Source organism: Mus pahari, chromosome 17 (assembly GCF_900095145.1).
Source record: "Mus pahari chromosome 17, PAHARI_EIJ_v1.1, whole genome shotgun sequence".
NCBI lineage: Eukaryota > Metazoa > Chordata > Mammalia > Rodentia > Muridae > Mus > Mus pahari.
In genome coordinates this window covers 42,157,060-42,175,862 of record NC_034606.1, presented here as the reverse complement: position 1 = coordinate 42,175,862, position 18,803 = coordinate 42,157,060, and the positions used below count along the sequence as shown (strand labels likewise).

At 42.9% G+C, this 18,803-nt stretch overlaps 1 protein-coding gene across 29 annotated transcripts in view; it reads left to right on the top strand.

The window, feature by feature from the left end:
• Positions 1-18,803, top strand: part of Rbfox2 (RNA binding fox-1 homolog 2) — a 227,308-nt gene that overhangs the window by 139,388 nt on the left and 69,117 nt on the right. For 4 of the 29 annotated variants that reach the window (XM_021216976.2, XM_021216972.2, XM_021216973.2 and 1 more), the window contains exon 1: positions 9,683-9,959. The exons of 23 other annotated variants lie outside the window; for them this stretch is intronic. In XM_021216976.2, the coding sequence (XP_021072635.1) occupies positions 9,933-9,959 (27 nt within the window). In that variant the 5' untranslated portion in view covers positions 9,683-9,932. Of the gene's footprint in view, positions 1-9,682; positions 9,960-18,803 lie in introns of those variants that run through there. 2 more of the 29 variants (XM_021216974.2, XM_029547845.1) reach the window with 2 other exon arrangements.

Below are 18,803 nucleotides of genomic sequence, written 5' to 3'. Positions count from 1 at the left end.
TGGGGAAAGCCACTTCCTAAAAGGAGAAAAGCAACTGCTTCTCTGTAGTGACCTCTCCACCCCCACCTCTTCACAGGCAGCCACAGTTAATCCCTCCAAGTTTGACTGGAACAGCTGAGAGCACGCCCTGCATATTTGCAGGCCTCCAATGTACTCATGTTGCTTAGAGTTGGGGCCACCTTCCTCTTTTCTAGCTGATCCTGCCAGCTGTCCTCGCTCCTGTTAAAGCAGGAGGGAGCCGTGTGTTAAATGATACAGAAACATACAGTGTCATGAAAGGGACCCTTTTCTGCATGTATCAGTGTGACTTTTTTTTTTTTTTTTTTTTTTTTTTTGGCCAGTTCTTTCTATGGCTGGGTTTTATGCTGTTAATCCTAACACCTGTCTCCACCGGAGACAGTAAGAAGGAAGGGTGTGTGTGTGTGTGTGTGTGTGTGTGTGTGTGTGTGTGTGTGTGTGCGCGCGCGCGCACGCTCATGCGCATTCTTGCCCAAGGGAGGGCTAGAAAATAATACAGTCCCATTTGCCCGTTTGCCTCCAGTGTCCTAGGTTGGGAGCATTCCCTTTGACACACAGCCTGGAACATTATATTACCAGATACCTTGCGTTTCTGCCCTTGTTTGTTGCTTTAAGGAGCCAGAGGTCTCTTCCCTGGCTATCATCTTCTGCCTCTTGCCTTTCTGGTGGAGCTGTCAGTTAAAAACCAATCCCTAACGCTGTCTTTAGCATGTACAGCTAACTTAGTTGGAATATTTTGCTTTTTTTTTTTTTTTAAACTTCTCTTGTATGTACTACTGAATCTCTTGCTCTGAACTAACCTCTGATTTCCCCAGCTGAGCCAACACACCTGTCTGTGTAGACAGGGAAAGTGGGGGAATTTTTTTATTTTATTTTTTTGAAGGTGCTTCTAGTTCCCTTGGACAGGACACATCAGACTAGACAAAAACTTGAGGTACTTTCTGTGCTGTCCAGATCTGGAGTCTCTCCCTCTGCTATGTATGGTGTATATTGCATGGATTATCAGTATCCTCTTGTCCAGGTAAGCTGGGTTAGAATACAGGTTTCCTCTCATGTGACATGGTACATTTGGGCCGGGCTTCTCATGATTTTTTTTTCTAATTTGCTGTAGCAAAAGATTTTATTTTAATAGTGTTGAATAGCTAGACAGAAGTGGTTAGCTTTTCAGTATTAGAAATTCTGACGCTTCAGAGAATGTGGGTGCAGGATAGGCTGGGCAGTATAGATGTATTTATCATGCCTCCATGATATAATAAACTTGAGGATCTCTGGAGGCAACTGAGAGGTTCAGGTGGCAGTGCCCAAATGCAGCTGTATTTTTCAGAAAGGTAATACATAATCAGGCCATGCCTAGACTATTTTAATCTGGTTTTAGCCTACCATTTCCAATTATTTATTTTAGCCTACCATTTCCAATTATTCCATGGTAGAATTAGTGACATTTTCATTGTTAACTTGTTAAAATCCAGAACCAGAAAAGGTTAAGCTGTATAAAGCATATTGCATTGTATAAATGTCTTTCAATTGGCAACAGTATAGGGAATAAGTGGAGAAGCGTCCTGGATTCTGGCTCCAGCTAGGGTAGTTATTCTACACAGCTATGCTCACATAACTTCACTTTTATTGATTTTTTTGAATTCTGAATTACAGATGTTCCATGATCCTTAATTATTGTCCTTTCTGACCCCATTCTAGTACCTAGCACCTAAGTTGCGGGTTGAGCAGATCTGTACAGGGTTAACAGAGCTGGCTAGGATCTTAACCCATTGTGGGTAAACTCCCTTTTGTTCAAGCCTTGAGACCCCAGTCCTGGAACCCTGTGGAGATTGTCCTCTCTCCTTAGCTGTGTCCTGACATGTTGGTCTCTGTGTTTTATGGGCACTATATAACCTTCTATGGGTTTTGATTTCTCAGCTGAAGTGCAGTGCACACCACACTTGCCATGCCGAGGTTTGCATCATGTATGGATTTTGTTTATCTGGGGACTGTTTCTCTACTGACATCAGGGGTATTTCTTACAGCCGAAGGCTGGACGTGTCAGGAAACTAGACTAGAAGCCAATCTTCTTACAAGTAAATACTGGTGTGTCTTGATAAGTCCCAGCTGTGACCAGCTAGCAGTAACCACAAGCATTAAATCACTCTGTGGAAAAGTTCTCTTCAGACTATGACACAATTGAATAAAATCGTTGGCAGTGAAACTTTGATTCATTGGTGATAAGATGAATTGATGTGCTCTCAGTCTTTTTATTCGCTCGGATTTATTATTGGTGAGTTTAGTGTTACGTATTTTAAACCATGCTTTCCTGTCTTGCTGTGTTTAGTGTTTTATTCCATCTAAAATTAAGGCAGCTCTGAGACTCAGGGCCTGAGATGTTACAGTTAAAGGTGCTTTCTCCATTCTGCCACACCAGTAGTAAATTAATGGATTGAAAGAACAGTTTTACACGGAAAGATTAAAAACTATTTTATGAACTTATTTACTACTTTTTGATGGAACAGTTTTCATTGTGTTTGTAAATGAGCAATAGTTGTTTTCTATGCTCTTACACTATGAATGCTTTTTAAGAAGTTTCTATTGTGTCATAATACTTGTTTTATTCAGAACTCATTGCATAATACCTATAGTTGTGTACCAATGCATTGTACAATGAACATGCTTAGGGACAAGACTGAATAGCATTTTTTTAATGAGAAGATTTGTATCTATTTTTTAATTGAGTATTTCTAGGATTGCTAATGTTGAGATAATGAGACAAAGTGAGTTCTTTTTAATGGAAGGTAATAAAGTGTCTGACCTGTCATTGCTCTTAATGTTAATAAAATAATGCCTGCTGGAGAGCGTGCAATTGAAATTTATTATTTTATTACTTATAATTCATGCAGAACCCAATTTCGACCAGATCAGATTAAGAATACAGGCAGGTTAAAAAGATAGAGGATTGCTAGAAAAAGGTTTAAGAGATGCTTTCGGTTTTTTTCCCACAAAAAAAAATAATAAGAGAAAATTTACCTAAAATAATTCTTTGTCCTTCATTTATTTAATTATTTTATTCTTTTAGACAGTATTGCACTATGAAACTTGCTGGCCTGGAGCTCAGGTTCCATGTGAATCTCCCTCCCTAACACTGAGATTGACCAGGCCAGGCCCTGAAATTCTTGTGGGTGGTCTAATATTAAACACCTGTCATCTCTGACTGAATAGTTAAAATGTAGCTATTGTTGCAAATTAGGGGTGTTGTTTATTGCCACAATTGGTACTTAGTGAAGAACTATTATAGACTACCCTGTCACCCACTCCTAGTGAGGCAGTTACAGGAAGTTGGAAGCAGGATCTTCAGTCATTAGAGATAGCTAAATGTACTGATTGAGGGTTTAGGACAGCCAAGGGCAGCCCAAGGATGCTTGGCTTATGGGGGAGTTAGACTTACCTATGCAAATGAAATTAAAGATACTGAGATACACTTGGGTTTGCAAAGTACTGCAGCATGAATTAGTGTCTCTGCTTTGTAGTTCTCCAAGAAATGATGATTCTGACCTACAGTGATACACACACATACACTCAGGCTTTGATTTCTCAATCTGAATTAGTTTACTAAAGTTTTTTAAGCACCTACCATGTGCCAAGTACTTTGCCAGATGAGAGAAACAGTGACAACCAAGCTAGCATAGTCCCTAGTAATTTAGTAATAGATCCAGGGCATATTTTAGTATTAGAGAAAGCATACATTTTGATTTTCAGTGTAACCGTGTATTTTCTTGGTAATTTAGTTATTGACACATTTGTTTACATTGTATCACTTTTAGTATTGATCTGAGAAATTTCTCAGAATACCAAGAGAGTAGACATCATGTCAATTATATAAATGACTCAGGTTGTTTAAGGCTGAAATATTACATGGTATGAATAAGTTACCTAATCCAAAATTATAACTAATGAAGTAATGTGTTTTAATTTGTCTGGTCTTACCATGATGTTAGTACATGTTTTCATCTTTCTAAAGGTTGGATTTGGAGGTACAAGAAATAAGTGTGAGGATTTTGTATGTATATAAATGCACAAGGTTTAAAACCGTTTTCAGATTCTATTTTCACCCTTTATTCTGAAATGAGCTGTCTGAATTGCACCCTGCAGTATGGGGGAGAGAGGGAGAAGCAGCTGGTGATTATAGAATTAAATCTCATCTATGTCACTAATATTGAAAGGAATGTTGGAGCAAAGGAGGCTATTGAAGTCATATCTTAAGATGCTTATGGAAAGGTATCGAGAATTAGGAGTAAATTGACACTGAGAGTTATCGCAGGGGTGTGCTGTGAAGGCTTTTGTATGGCCAAGGTTTCTCTGTTGGAGGAAGTACTCACTCTTTAATGTTGCTCTTCACTTAGGTGTTGAAAGCAGCCTGGGAAAATGTGAGCGAGCCCTGCCTCTAGTCAGGGACTTTGGATCCACCTTTATAGCATAAATGGTATATGGGTTGAAGGTAGGGAAGTTGAGCCACAACCATAAAATTATAAAGAGCAAAAGTGTGTGAGGTGGGTTTTTAGTTAGCAGGTATTCTGTCTACAATCCCAGGTACTCTAATAAAGGTTAAAAAAAAATCTTTATCTCACCTTATCTTTTTACCTAACTCTTCAGTTCAGTGTTCTGAAAGATATTGAAATAAACTTATAAATTTGAAAATATTGCCAGATATATTCTTAGAAGAATGCTTTCATAGTACTGTACTAACTACCAAAGTACTTTACATTTTATTTGCAAAGTATGCCTAAAAAATGGCTAAAGACAGATTATATTATTATTTTAAGTTCAACAAGCATATCATCATCACCACCACCACTACCACCACAGTTCATCCAAGCATTTGTAAGAGCTGAGGTGTGATAGAAAACCCTCAGACTGCTCACAGTGCAATCAGAATCATGCAGACTTGGGTCCATGAGACAGATGCCAAGGTAAAGCGTGCCCACAGGAACAGGGCAGCTAACTGGGATATGGAAAGTAGATAGGGCTGGGAAAGTTTTCAAGGGTGAGGATATCTAAAGTAAGCCATGGAGAATAGAAGGCTACTTCAGGGCTCCAGGAAGAGAAACCAAGTTGTACTAACTGTGGTCACGCCATGTAGCAGGGCATGGTGCGTACTGGAGGATGGGGAGCTGGGACTCTTACAGGTCTGCTAAAGCAAGCAAGTAGTGTTTCCACTTCCCACTACAGAGTTGGGAAAATGACCTCATTTACATTAGCCTTGTAAGGAAGAAAAATAAGGAGGCACTAATAAACCCAACCAACAAAAATATAAGATGCCGCCGGGCGTGGTGGCGCACGCCTTTAATCCCAGCACTTGGGAGGCAGAGGCAGGTGGATTTCTGAGTTCGAGGCCAGCCTGGTCTACAGAGTGAGTTCCAGGACAGCCAGGGCTATACAGAGAAACCCTGTCTCAAAAAATCGAAAATACTCTGAAACTACTAGAAAGGACTGTTAGGGAAATCATTTCATATACAGGCACAGCCATGGGCTTCCTGAGTGGGACCTGGTAACTCAGGGATGAAGGTAAGGATCAAGGTAAGGAGCCTCACATAGCAGAGAAACACTTACCACGGTGAAGAGAGAGCTGCAGAGTGGGAGGTCTTTCCAGCTGTTCATCTGGCAAGGGGAGTGATACCAGAATATATGAGCAACTCAAACTTTAAGCCTTTCAAGAATAGATCTTATAAAGAAAGAAATAGAGTGAAGAAATGAACGAGCTAATGAGTGAAATACAGTTGTCAAAAGAAGTACAAATGGCTAACAAATACACAAGAAAAAATTTCAATATTCTCAGCCATCAAAGAAATGTAAATCAAACATAGAGATTTTTAGCTGGGAGGTACACATGTGGAAGCTCATTACTGTGTACAGTTAACACTAATTTTGACAAAACCAAAGAGTACTTTTCCTCCTGTTGAAACATGGCAGGATGAGATTCATGTTTAGACAGATTACTGGCAACTGTGAGATGCTTGGAGGACAGACCAGGGATGCCAGTAGAGGACCAGCTATTAAGACATCTGTGAGCGTGGGGACGCGCAGGTGGAAAACACAACAGGATTTACCCTGGCTTACTGCAGCCTGGAGTAAGGAGGAGCCCTCCACCTGCAGGCTTGAATTTGACCCTAATTTCTTCAAATTCCTTGCCTATCAACAAGATGCTTACTCTCACCTAGCTGAGCTTCCGTCATCTCTACAGAGGAGATTTCAGTTCCTCAGTATTGTCCTGAGGGTGTAGAGAGCCTGCTCAGAAGCCATCTTGGCGTAAGTTCTTCAAAAGAAGCTGTGTTGCCTGCTGTGAAATCTACCCTTCACCAATAAGACAGGCATGCTAGAATGCAAGCCACGGGAAGATTCTCCTCTGCCTTGTCCACTGCTGGGAAAAAATAGACACACACATATCCTTTCTGAAAATACCTGACTCCCCTCTGCACAGAAAAAACATTTTCACTGGGGTACTGCTGTGAGGAGCTATGAACTTTGGGTGAATAAATAAAATTAGGAAAGACTGGAATATTGCCTCCCCCCCTCCTTTGAGGCGGGTAAACAGCTGAAGGAGCCTCATTGCCTGGAGTGCTGCCAAGGGACAGCTGTAGTCTGAGGACCAGCAACAACAGTCCCCAGGCTCCTGTGTGACTGGCTGGGAGTGTGGCAGTAGATGAAGCATCATTTGAAGCTAAGGGTGAGTTTCCCAAAGTCAGGAAAGACATGACATGTCTGTTGAATGTGGTCATCACCTGGAGATCCTAACTGACTGAGATGAATTTCAGTTGAGCAGCAGAAAAGAAAGGAAGCTGGAGTTCTGAGGAATGAAATGCCAAAGAAACCATCAAGAAACTGAGACAAAGTATCCTGTCCTTTGTTTATTCAGCAAACCTTTCTTGAGTACCTCCCATGTCCAGGCAGACTGCTGAAAACCAGAGGTTATTGCATCAGGGTAGACATGATCTTCTTTAACTGACTATTGTGCTCTGTTCATATGCCCACCTCCCCAACCCTCCAACCCCATCTGTCTTTCCATTCCAGGAGAAAGACAAAAACAAATTGTCAAGTGAGATTTTCCTTGGTACATTCAGCCACCGGGGACTTGAGTTGTTTTGCTGGGTCAGACTTGTGCTGTTGAGTTGCTCTTGTATCTCTTGGGCACCAAAGAGCAAGTTGTCCTCTACGGCAGCCTTTAAAGTCAGGGACACACGTTAGAATACCACTGGCCAGTGCTCACATTGATCCTGTTGTTCAGAGACTTTATACAAATCATTTCTGCATATTTTATTTTTAGCTTTTATTGTCCCTAGTGGAAGTGAATTTTTAAGCCTATTATTTGCAGTATAAAATATTAATCCTGTGTATTAAAATGCAGTTTAAGTTCCTGGACCTATAGAAACCTTTATCAGTTACCCACACTTTTGCTTATGGGAACCTCTCATTTTCCTTTTTATTAAAAAAATGTCCCCTTAGCCGGGTGTGGTGGCGCACACCTTTAATCCCAGCACTCGGGAGGCAGAGGCAGGCAGATTTCTGAGTTCNAGGNCAGCCAGGACTATACAGAGAAACCCTGTCTCGAAAAACCAAAATAATAATAATAATAATAATAATAATGTCCCCTTGTCTTTATAGGAGGGGACTGAAGTTACACACAAGCATCCAGTTAGCTTCTCTGGTGCTTGCAGCTTTTTGTTTGATTCAAAAACGTGTGCTATACAAGGACCTTAAGATTTATTTTATATATCCAAGCTGAAAACACAATTATTTCACAAATATGACTTTTTTTCTTAAAGTACAGGAAGGACTGGAAGCACTGCCTTGCCCTGCTTTTGTCTGCCCTTTCTTCTTTCTTACTTTGCCTTTTATATTTTTTGATGTCTGGATTTTCAGACTTTGGCATGTTTATAAAGGTGTTAATTTTATGCTCTTCTACTCCTCTCCCATTTTTGTTTGCTTACTGTTGTGCTTGAAAACCCCACCCCTTAAAAAACGTGTGTGTGTTTGTGTGTGTGTGTGTAAGTGCATGTGTGTCTGTGCAAATGTGTGTGGGTGCCAACAGAATGGATAAGAGGGTGTCAGATCACCCAGTGGTGCCCAGAATAGGTGCTGGGACCTGAACTCAGGTCTTCTGCAAGCACAGTGCAAACTCTTAACCATAGAGCCATCTCTCTAGCCCAAAAGTATCCTTTTGCACATTTTCTTCATATCTGTAAAATACGAGGACAGCTTCTGCCCTATTACACAGACCTGACTGTGGGCTCCAGAGTTTGTTCATGGTTCCATAGTCTTTGCTTTCTTTTTGGAATTATTAAAATAACTGGTAACTGAGAGAACATGGTGGTGTTGTGTTGGCAAAGTGCTAACCAATGGTATTACTTGTTACATATTAAAAGCCTGGCTCAACATTGGGCCAGACAGTCCTGGTGGAGACAGCAAGAAACTCTACTACTGGGATTACTGACTCACAGTTTGAGGGTTGTTTGTTTGTTTGTTTGTTTTAAACCTAAGTTTGCAATTGGTCCTTTCTACCTCTCAATGAGTATAGAAGAATTAATATATGTAATCTTTAGGATAGGATCTTGTCAGAATACATTTTTAAATCTTAACTTTTATGAAAAAGTGACAAAAGGCTTAAATTTATCAAATATTTGCATAATTGAGTCTTTATATAGAGATGATGAAATTATGTTCAGAATTCAGTATTTTTTTTTCCTGAGGTCATTAGTACAGAACAGAATGGGACCAGCATCCCAGCCCAGTTCACCTGTGAGCATTTTAATGTGAGGACTTAAAAGAATGCTTGTGGTGCGTCAACAGTGTCGTGAGCCACTGTGTTCTCTGAGCTCTGTGGTAACTGTTACTGTGCAGGAATGACGCAGGTACCTGTGTGGGTGGATAGCCAGGGTGGCTATATAAGACAGGCATCCTTTCTCACTGTAAGCTGACACACAGCGAAAGCAGGGGAAACAGTTCCCATTAGCCTGAGCTTTGTGAAGTGAGGAGCTTCAGCAGCCAGATGTGCACACCTTGTGTCCCTCAAGCAGGCAGATTTATGGTGACACCTTTTTCAGAATCTCTAGGGTTTTTAGAAGAGAGAAAAATAGGCACATAACTGACCTCCCTTCTCTCCCAGTCCTGTGCCCTCATTACATCGCCTCTGGCTTCTAGCACCATTCCCTTGCTGTCCTTGAAAACCTTTCTGTCACCATGCAGCTTTTTGCTCCACACCTTTCATTAGACCCACTCTTATCTATAAATGTCCATCAGTGGGGGGGGAACCTTAATTTTCACTTCTTCTTTATTATCAGATATTCATGCCATAATCTGGTAAATCTGTATTAACTGTAATAAGTTGTGGTAAGTGCTTCTAGAGCAATATAATTAATACCACCATCACAGCCTTTTAATGTGCCAGCACATGGCGCCTACCCCTCCTCAGTCTCCCCTCCTGCCCTATGCACGCGCGCGCGCAGACACACACACACACACACACACACACTCACACTCACACACGCGTGCGCACAGTAAAGCACAGGCCAAACTGCCATTCTCCAGCAGGCCTGCTTCTGGAGTTGGGAGCTGTCAGCCTGGCGGGAGGGGTGGGAGGAGGAGGAAGAGGTGGGGCTCTACTCTGATTAATTACCTTAGGCATTCAGGGGTGGGGCTTCCTTCAGCCATCTGCCTGAGATATGGGAGGGAGCTGGAGAAAGAAGGAGGGGGAGAGACTGCCAGAGAGGAAGAGAAAAGAAAGGAAGAAACACTAGAAAGAGAAAGGCAGGAAAACGTTTAAGGGAGGCCCGTCGCCCGCCCTTCACCAGCTAGCTGGGGACGGGGTGGCAGAGAGCCACAGAGGTGTGTCCCGCTACGGCGGCTTCCAACTGGTTATCATCTGCTTCTTCTGGTTTATGGAGAAAAAGAAAATGGTAACTCAGGTAAGACTTGTATGTCCTCCACACATTTCTGTCTCAGGGATCTACAGAAAGGTCTGGGGTTGCTGTGTAGTAAGCCAAGTTTTAATGAGGGTTGTCTTCTTAAAAAGGCAGATTTATTGTTATCAGCTGAAGTGTCGGTCCTTTGAGCATGTGTACTATATCGTGCCCTTTTCTCCCCCTCCCTCGGCTCCATAGCCGATCCCAGTTTCCTGTAGTGTGCAGCTGTAGCTCAGGAAAGAGCCTGTGGGGATTTGTCTACCTCTTTGTCTTGGTTCTGAGAAGAGGGAGGGAGAGAGACTGCAGAGGTAGGAAGAGATTCTTGTGGACTGCCAGGAAGGGGAGAGGGAGTGACTTCCTTTTGAGGATTGCAGAAGAGTCTGTGACTGGGAAAGCCGACTGACGGACGGACTGACGGACGGACTGACGGACGGATGGGTCTCAGGCTTGCCTGGAGAATGTGCTTTGCTGCCTTCTTTCTGAACGGATTATCAAAATGAAGGCTGGGGAGGAATGTTTCCTCTCCGTGGCTTTGTTGTTGCCAAAGGATGTGTTCCATGGGCACCCACGGACCATCTTGGTGTAGCAGAGGCAGGCACTGCTTCCCCAATAGAATAAATGTGGACGTGGAAGTGGCAAGTGATTGCCTGAGTTAGAAGGAGATGGAGTAGGAAAAGGAAGGTCTTCATCTGTCTTCTCTCCCCACCCCCTCGCTCTGCCTCTCTGGTTGTGTCAAGCAGACTGCACTGCATTTTAGCAAGTCATTCCCGGCAGATGGAAAGGTGAATGTTCTTCCCATCCCAGCAGGGCTATTTAGTTGCCACCCTCCTGTATGCGCCTTTACCCACCCACCCCCACCCCCTTTAAAAAAAAATCTGTGCCTTGGAAGAAAGTGGTGAAGCTGTGACTTATCAGAACGTCTTTTTCCAAGATAGATTTTTCAAACCCTTTGGTCTCGGACTTGGGATCAGGTTGCCCTAGGCTTCTCTCCCTGGACAGTGCTTTCCTTTTAAGGAGGTTGCCCCCCCCCCCTTTTTTTGTGTGTTCTCTCCGCTTTTTCTCAACTAGCCACCACCGGAGGGCGAGAGGCAGCAAGCTATCAGATAGAGGCATCGCCTTTGGTGCTGGAGCACTGTTTAGTTAAATGTTATATAATGCCCTGCAGTGCTGTTTGGAAGGAGGGAAACCTGTAGACATGAATCAGTCCGTCCTGACCCAGAGAAGAGGGAAATTTCAAAAGATAAATCCTGCCAAGGAGGGTTTTCTCCTAATCTGAGTTAAGGAATTGTCAAGAAATTCCTCCTTTGGAAAGTAGAGAAACTCTTAAATTGTTTTTAATACTTCTTACTCCTTTGTAGAATCTAATTAATGGTTTTTGATGTACCATTTTATTTCTTCAGGATCTCGGGGGAGGGGGGGTTTGTGGAGGGCCCAGGTCTCAATTCTGACGCCTGTGAGATGCTGCTGCTTCACCTTGAGTCCACACATCTCCACCAAGAGGCAGTGTTAGAGGGCAGCCCCCAGCTCTCACATGGATTTTAAAATCAGTGAAGGACTTATCTAAACAGGAACTGTTAAAATCAGACTGATGTGGCCTCCTGGAGCATCGCCCCTTGGTTTGGGGAATGCTGAAGTGTGACAAGTAAACCCTGCTTGCTCGTTTATACTTCGTACTGTGTCCTAATCAACAGGGGTACAGAGGAGGTCAGAGAAAAAAGTGGAACCTGGAAAGAGACTTTTTAGTGGTTAAAGATTCTAGTAAATAAATTCAATCTTTGTGCTTTTTCAGATGTTCTACGTGCTGAAGGAAAGACTTCTCATTTTCTCATGTTGAATCCATAGAATTGAAAAGACAGTCAGATCTGTGGTCTTCAGAATTGTGATGTTTGTTTCAGTGTCTACACCATATTCCTGAAAGTAATAGGATAGTTGTTTGCGATCTAGAAGACAAACTCAAAGGGCATAGTTAACTAGGATCAAGTCTTTGGTCTGTCCTGGGGTTTGTTTTTCCGCTTTGTTATATAGGTTTGTACATTTTGAGCCAGACATCAAATCCAAACATTTGATAGTGCCCTAATATCTAAGCATTTTCAGTGTAGGCTGTCTGCACTGGTCAGGGCTAGCTGTTGGCGTGACAATGGCTTGTTACTGGCTAGGATATGAAAAAGTGACTCAAATGGCGTTGCTCACATCGCATCATGGCTCACTGTCTCTTTGCCTTGGACCCTCCTCCCTGTCCCTTGGCCTCATCACTGGATGGAAGGAGTCATCTTCATCATTTGTTATTAGATTGGTTTGTGCACATCAGAGCTTTGTTATTACATGTACTCTAATTTTACACAGCCTTTTCGTTGTATTAGCAAACTGCATAATTATTGACAACAAAGCTCAGCTTTTTAATAAAAACAGAGTTTTAATAGCAAAATTTTCATATATTAGTACCCAGACATGCTCATGTGGTACTTTAAATTATACCCTTATCTCCTATTCATTTTCATGTTACAGAAGTTTTTTGCTGAAGTCTCTCTAACTTGATTCACATACTCAAAGACAGTATTTGTCCTGTCTATAGATAAGCACAGTGGATTAAAAGAAAAGGAAAATCATTCTCCTAATTGTGTAAACTAGAAGAACAAAGTTGAAAACAGCTTTTACCTAATTAATTTCAAAACCACTTAGCAAGACACAAACTCTGTTACACTAAAGCTTACATTACAACCTGAAAGCAGATGTGTGCTTGACTCTGCAGCGGGGTGAGGCTGCCAGGTCCTGGAACACAGGCCCTCCCTTTCTTGGACAGTTCAGTGCTTTGCTGGCATTTTCTTCAAAATCTGTTTTCCATCAGAACCAGGAGAGAAGGTGTTAGGAATAGGGGAGGCTGGGAAGAAGGTTGCTGTTCCTTTAAATAGTGCTGTGAGCCCGAGTGGCAGCAGGCTGCAGGCCTCTGGAGTGTATTCTTTTGTAATGAATCACCAGCTCCATTGTCTGCTATCTCCCTTTGTAGCTGGAGACTGAAGTCTTTCACCTGAGCTGTGCCCGCTCAGTTCCCTGGTAGTTGGGGAGCTAGTGGGAGCAGGCTGTTTTATGCTTTAATTAGAGGCAGATATGATAACAGGTAGGTTTGCTTTGTCTCGGTTCCCCTCCCCTTTCGGTTTGTGCTTTCTGATCACTGGTGTTGGGATCTGGTCTATGAATTTTCAGAGCACATCCTGTGTCTATGACTCTGGGAGTCCTGCCCTTCATTGAGTCTCCATTTTGTGGCCTTCATCTGAAGTGATTCCATTCTCTTTTTGCTCCTTTCCACACAGGCTCCCCCTCCCCCGCACCCCCTCTCCCTACACACACAGTGGAGCCCACACTATTTGTTTTGGCACAGTTTCCGTTTTCTATGGGCTGCACAGGATTCTGGGGAAGTTTGGGGATAGGCGGGGGTGTGGGTTGGAGGCTAAATTTATGTTCCTTTACAATGAACCAAAAAGAAAAAGGCCAGTGACTTCCTTTTTGAATTCTTCTACATTGGTCCATATCTTCAGTTTTAACCATTTCCTTACTAAGACCAAGACTGACTATTAAACAGTATCACTATTCTCAAAATTCTTTATCTTTCCTGGAAGCTACTCAAAATTCCATAAATGGGGATGTTAGAACTCTGAATGTCTGTAATGCTGTAAATGTGTTCGTCTCCATCCCATACCTCCTAGCTTGGGGTTTGACAGCTTCCTGTTGAAGCTTGCATTGCTAGAAGACAGCTTTGTGCTGAAAGGTAATGACAGCCCTCCTCCTTCTCAGTCGTTTTGTTCTTCCCTGAAGAAATTGCAAAGTCACATCTGTACAGATGGCTATCGGGAACAGTCTCATCTCTCTCTGACTTGTGGTTCAGCTTGTAACCTCTCATGATGTAATGCCTTTCTTTAGGTTGTCTCATGGGAAATCACCAAGGATGAGACCCATCCACTGACCTCAGTCTCAGGGATCTGCTGCACATGCTTGGGTGTAGAGCCACAAGTCCTCTCTCAGTGTCCCCTGACATTCTGAAACCACTGTCAGTTCTTGCCTTGCCCATTTCCACCACACAGGTTGTACATGGACTCTGCCTCTTGCAGTCACAGTGGCTTCCTAGGGAAAACTCTACTGTTTCCTGCGTTCTTGAGGGGGAGGGGGGACTCAGCTCTCTTCTAGGCAGTCAGATGCTGCAGCCTTACACTGAGGCCCATCATTCCATTTCTAGACTTGCATTCCTTTGTTACTTTTAGAGTGATTAAATTCAGAAAACCTTGGGAGTCACATAACTAATTCCTTAGAGGACCCTGCCAAGGGTTACTCACCTGATTTTTGTCCGTTTTGAGCTTAAACCTTTCAGACTCCCAAGTAAAATAACCCTACTAAGGCCCTACATGGTCAGGAACCTGTTCGTCCAGCCTCATCTCTGTCACCCAGATTCCACTCTGATTGCCCTGGTCCATGGCTGTTTCCTTGAAGCACCTCACCCCCATGCCAGGCCTTTCCTCATGCCTCCCTGCTGTGTCCTTCCCACCTAAGCCACCAGGCTTCCTCTGTACACTCCACCCAGCAAAGTTAGCACTCTGCCTGCCTATGCTCTCCACCCTTCCTTTCATCCTCTTGCTGCTGGTCCTAGTGCTTATCATTGTCTCTCTCATCTCCTAAGCTCCATGAGGTCAGGAACCTTGTAAGTAGTCTTCCCTTTGTCCAGAACAGTTGGTCATCCTGGCAGCAAATCCTTTATGCAAGTACGTGATACTGTTATCTAGCACCAGTCTCAGCACTTTACCTAAATCAAATCATTGAATTTGGCAACTCAGAAATTTGAGAAAATCCAAAGAGTTTATGTTTAGTATTCTTGTTCTTAAGTGCCACCAATAAACCGTCATTAAAATAACTACATTTTACAAACCTACTTTGTACTGATATATACAAACGACATTTACAGATGTGAATTGTGATTGTTTGTCAATCACCTTTTGAATAGTTATTCACACACACACACACACACACAATACCTGTTAAGGTAGTTGTGTATCTGTCTCTCACCCTTCCACTTCCTTTTTGCATGAAACATTGAGATTCTAGAGATCAGGCAACCTAGTAAGTCTTGAGTACAGAGAGATTTCAACCTGAGAGATATTCATTCCAGATTTCTATGCTGTTTAATAATATTGCTGGCTTCTAAGCTGCTGCTTCCACCTCCATGCTGGTGACTGAGAAGTAGACACACTTTCCTTAGCCGAGTCTGCTTCTGCTGTTGCCTTCTCCCTCTTTCTCCTCCTCTTCTTCCTCTTCCTCCTCCTCCCCCTCTTCCTCTTCTCCCTTTCCTTCTTCCTGCTCCTCTCCCTCTCCCCTCCCTTTCCCCTCCTCTCCCTTCTTCTCAAGGCACCTCAGTTAAGTTTTCATTGCTTTTTTTCACAAAACAGAAATCACTGAAGGTACTACTGCTTATTCCCTCTGTTGTCCTGGCTCATTTTACATTATTTTTCTGTTTCATTTTATAACATGCCACCACCTTACTGGCAACTATGCATTATTTAGCCTCTGAACCTTGCTTCAACTCCTGAGTGGGCAGTGAGATTATTGATTGGTTGATTGTATCTATGTGTGTACATATACCTGTCTGTGAGCACTCACATACCATGACACATGGGTGGAAGTGAGAGGAACACTTGGTTGTCTCCTTCCGCCATGTCATTGCGGTCAGCAGGCTTGGTGGCAAGCACCTTTACCTGCTCAGCCATCTTGATGACTTTCCTTGCAAGGCATTGCAGAGAGACAATCTGATACTTAAGCAAAGGAGATTAGCTTTTGAAAGTTGATTTTTCGAGACAGGGTTTCTCTGTGTAGCCCTGGCTGTCCTGGAACTCACTCTGTAGACCAGGCTGGCCTCGAACTCAGAAATCCACCTGCCTCTGNCCTGCCTCTGCCTCCCGAGTGCTGGGATTAAAGTCGCACGCCACCCAAAAGCTTTTCCTGGCATGTTTTGTAATAATCATTTTCTCTGTATTTACCTGTTTAGCTCAGTTGCTAAAGCACTGAGGAAACTATAGCCATACTTGAATGAATGTATATGTTCAATAATACTTGATGGACAATAAGATTGGAATTTCATGTCATTTTCATGTTGCAAAATGTTATTCCTTAGGACTGTTTTCAGCTATTTATAAAGATAGAAGTTTGTTTGTTTTCTTAGTTACTTTTCTAAGGCTGTGCTAACACACCATAACTAAGGCGACTTATAAAATCAGGGTCTGTCCATCATGCAGAAAGCAGCATGCAGCAGCTAAGCATGGCACTGGAGCAGTGCCTGAGGGCTCACATCTTGAGAGACAACCTCGAGGCAGAGAGTTAAATGGGAATACCCTAGGCTTTTGAAAACTGACAGCCCACCCTCAGTGACACACCTCATCCAATAAGGTCACATCTCCAAACAGTTCTATCAGCTGGGGACCAAGCATTCACATCTGTAAGCCATGGAGGTCCCTCTCATTCAAGGTACCACACATGTTTTGCTGTACGAGGCAGGTCAGGCATTGGACCACAGCCATAGTGTGATGACTTCTGAGAGGGATGAGCCCTTGCTGTATTTCTAAGCATTGGTTGGATTTTCCTGTGTCAGTTGACCATAGTGACATAGTTCTAAGCAGTTTGACAGTCCACTTTGACTCTCTCTTTAAAAGAAAGCCATTTAGAGTCTCACCAACATGAGTGCACAAATATGAGCTGAACAAGGATGCTACCAGTGCACATGTCAAAGTGGACAGGGAGAAACTCACGAGAGCTCAGCCTGACACAAAGAGGAAAGCTGGGAGCGGGAAAGGAGGTCTTCCCCAGGGAAGAACACACCAATTGGTTGTCCAGTGCCAACTGGTCAGCTCTAAAAACATACATACGAGTAACAGTATACAGACTGGGTAGGTTATGTCTAAGAATGTATATATGTATGAATATGTATGAAATAACAATTAGTGTGGGGGGGCGTGAATTCAAAGGAGAATGGATATATGGGAGGATTTGGAGGCAGAAAAGGAAAGGGAGAAATGTAATTATATTGTGATCTCTCCTTTTTATCATTACTAAAACATAATCTTTAACAGAAAGCAAATCCTTGACCTTTAATCCCCACATGTGAATATTTGTCACCTAGAATCAGCATGTTTATGACTTTTCATATGGCATTATTTTATCCAAAATGTCTCTTTCCCCTCAGTTTTACTTTTGTCTTTCAAGAATCACTGTAAAGTTCGCCTAACTTAGAAAGCTTGGCTAACAACAGTATGCCTTTTTCTGCTCCATTGGCCTCTGTGTATCCCTCCAGCAAGCCACTCTTCTGACATACTTGTATAGCTGGAATATACTGTCTGGTTCTTTTGTCACACTGGATTCTTTCAGGATGTTAGTCTCAGCTTGATTCGGGTACATGTTCTTGATGCTTTACTCAACTAGACAATAGATAGATGTGCTGCTATATATGTGCAGGCCATGGAGCTTGTAGATGTTCTAGTAAAAGGCTGAGCATGTCCAGGGTAGCCTGAGATTCAGTGGGATAGGCCCTTCAGCTCCCAGAAGTCAGCAAGGAAAGAGGAAGGGAAAGGCATGATAGAAGCCTGAGGGGTGACAGCTCAGGGTAAGGGTATGAATGTGACAGGCTGCACAGCCAGCTCCTTCCCACCATTCAAAGTGTCTTAGAGTTAGAGCCTTTTTGTCTAGTACTTTTAAGAAACTGCCAAGATATGTTTTGGGTCATTCCTCATCATTTTCTGGGCTCACCGTTCTTGGGGAGAGTGGTTGTGGTTGTGCGTTCTCCCCCCCCCCATGTTTTACAGTTCTTCCTATGATATCATGTACACTGATTAGTCGAATCAGTTTCCATATCTAGCATAGATGTGCCTCTCATCTCACTTGTAAGGTGCTGTGCTCCTCTTCACATCTCAAAGGTAGGGGTGTATAGGCCTTCGCTGCTAGCCTTGGGTGTGTGCTGACTCTAGATCTGGTCTCAGTGTGACGTGCTTGTGTTTGCCTGTTTCTTTGCATGCCTATGAACTTTTTCAAAGTTAGATTCCAGACATAGTGAATTTACCTTGTGGGTGCTGTTGTTTTTAATTTTATAAATACTCAAACTTTATTTTTGAGCTTCACACAGCTCCGTTTCTTACAAGTAACACAGTTCTCTTGGTCTTGTTTTGTTAGACATGACCAGAGCTATGTTTAGTCTCTGGCAAATTGTCTCTGCTACAGAGCAAAACAGAATTTCTAACTGATGCATTGGGTTTTCTGTTCCGGCCAAGAACAGGTCCTTTTCCTGGCACGTCAGTTCCCTAACCCTCTTCTGTGGGTTTCTTTCAGGTGTTCCTATCCCTAGTCGCATAATCCACTCATGCAGGTGACAGCCAATAGTTAGGACATGTGGTCTTTTGACTCTCTGAACAGCATTGGCTTCTCCAGGACACTGACAGTGACCTCTAATAGGCATGGCTCCCCAAACCTTGTCCTGTTCTCACTTCCTGGCAGCAAGCAAGGCAGCTGAGCAGCCCACCTTCCTGCTGTCCTGTCTGAGGGATCATTGTCCTTTTTGCCTACTGTATAGTCCTTTGAGTGTTGTTGTTTTTTATATTTGAATCTATTTGGGGGTTGAGGTAACAAGACTGGAAACAAAAAGAGAATATTTTTAAATAAAAATAAAGTAGTGTCTCATTTAATGTATTCTTAGCTGATGTATGAAAATCAGTTGAACAACAATTTCAAGGAGCAAGGAGCATTAAGAGAGAATACCTAGCAGGGCGTGGTGGTGCATGCCTTTAATCCCAGCACTCTGGAGGCAGAGGCAGGTGGATTTCTGAG